At 43.3% G+C, this 1,573-nt stretch overlaps 1 protein-coding gene across 1 annotated transcript; it reads left to right on the top strand.

The window, feature by feature from the left end:
• Positions 1-12: 12 nt before the first annotated feature.
• LOC106520092 (serine protease inhibitor A3K-like) lies at positions 13-1,503 on the top strand. Its single transcript, XM_014012024.1, has 4 exons — positions 13-134; positions 217-287; positions 403-599; positions 1,449-1,503. The coding sequence occupies exons 1-4, from the start codon at positions 104-106 to the stop codon at positions 1,501-1,503; spliced, it is 354 nt and encodes a 117-aa protein (XP_013867478.1). The 5' UTR covers positions 13-103.
• The last annotated feature ends 70 nt before the right edge of the window (positions 1,504-1,573 follow it).

Genomic DNA, 1,573 nt, shown 5'->3' with positions numbered 1-1,573 from the left:
CAGTAAACCCACAGACAGCGCCAACACCATCAACAAGTATGTTTCAGATAAGAACAATGGAAAGATCGACAAGCTAGTCGAAGGCCTGGATCCAGGCACAGTCATGTATCTCCTCAGCTACATTTACTATAAAGGTAGTAGTAGGTTAGTTTCTTAAATTATTTTTACAATGGATAACTCCTAAAAGTCTTTTTTCTTCTGATCACTTTCAAACAGGCAAGTGGGCGACTCCATTTGATCCTGATATGACCAGGGAGGACGAGTTCAATGTAGACGAAACCAATAAGGTTCAAAGTTGCACTTTATTTTGAACACATTTGAGCAGTAGTGCATCGTTAGCTATTTTGTATTTTATGGAGAAATTTTTTTCCCATATAATTGCTTTAAGTCTTCTTTTTCCAGGTTCCAGTCAAGATGATGAGAATGGAAGAAACACACTTTCAAACCTACGATGACCAGGCAATTAACACCTCAGTCCTCCAGCTTCCTTTCAACAATTCCTTCTCCATGCTGCTGATGTTGCCTGATAACATGACGACCCTGGAGAATGCCATCTGTCCAGATCATGTTACCAAGTGGTTGAAGTGGATGAAGCCCAGGTTGGTAGGAGAAGAGAGAAATGATACCCCAGCAATCATCAACTGATTAAGAAATTATGTCACACAAAAGTGACAGGTGCCCCGCCCCTTTAGGGCGGGACTTCCGTATACGGTCAACTTCCGGCCCGTCCTTCCTGGGGGACTTCCATATATGGTCAACTTCCGTTTCATGACTTCCTCTTTCGATTTACCGTGACAGTCCCCCTCCCTCTTTCCCCCTTGACTTACAGTAACCCTACCCCTCCCTTTTTCCCCCTCGATTTACCGTAATCGTCCCCTCCCTCTTTCCCCCTCGATGCACGTAAGCCTTGACTGTAAACATCCTGTTTTTGAACAGGTGTTCTGTTGCAAAAGGAGTTTGACCTGACATAAACCCTATCCTTTTGACCACAACATCCTGTTTTTGAACAGATGTTAATCTAATGCAATCCTCCTGTCTGTTCACCCTCCCTCTTTCCAGTTCGTGACTTCCTGCCTCCTTGAAAACTGTCAGTTCGAGAAAGTTGTCATCAAACTKTTCCATCGCCCAWTCATCSGTYAGGGTTAGGCTTTAGACCMACMCCTCAGCCAATCAGCTCGTGTTTAAAGCATTAGATCCCGCCCCTCCTCGGTTCTCGATGCGTTTAAAAGAACGCTTCTCATTCAGTCGATACTTCCATCCACGAGAAGACACCTGCTGTGTTCCAGACCCGTCAGTACTTTCATCAGCGAGTGACAAGACCCCCCCCCTGCACGACAGCTGCGGCAACAGAAGTAAATTTCAAAGGTTCGTAAATTTTTTTATTATGTTTTATTCTGTTTAATGTATTTATATAGTTTTTAAATGTACTCTGTGTTGTTTGTCATCAGCGAGAAGACCCCGTCGCTGTGTTCCTGCAGCAGCGTTACGCAGTACCAAACGTAAAGTAAATTTAAAGGTTTGTAAATGTGTGTTTTATTTTGTTTTATTCTGTTTAATATACATGTGTGTGCCT

The sequence above is a fragment of the Austrofundulus limnaeus genome, unplaced genomic scaffold (genome assembly GCF_001266775.1).
Source record: "Austrofundulus limnaeus strain Quisiro unplaced genomic scaffold, Austrofundulus_limnaeus-1.0 Scaffold88, whole genome shotgun sequence".
Taxonomy (NCBI): Eukaryota; Metazoa; Chordata; class Actinopteri; order Cyprinodontiformes; family Rivulidae; genus Austrofundulus; species Austrofundulus limnaeus.
This window is presented reverse-complemented; position numbering and strand designations above follow the sequence as displayed.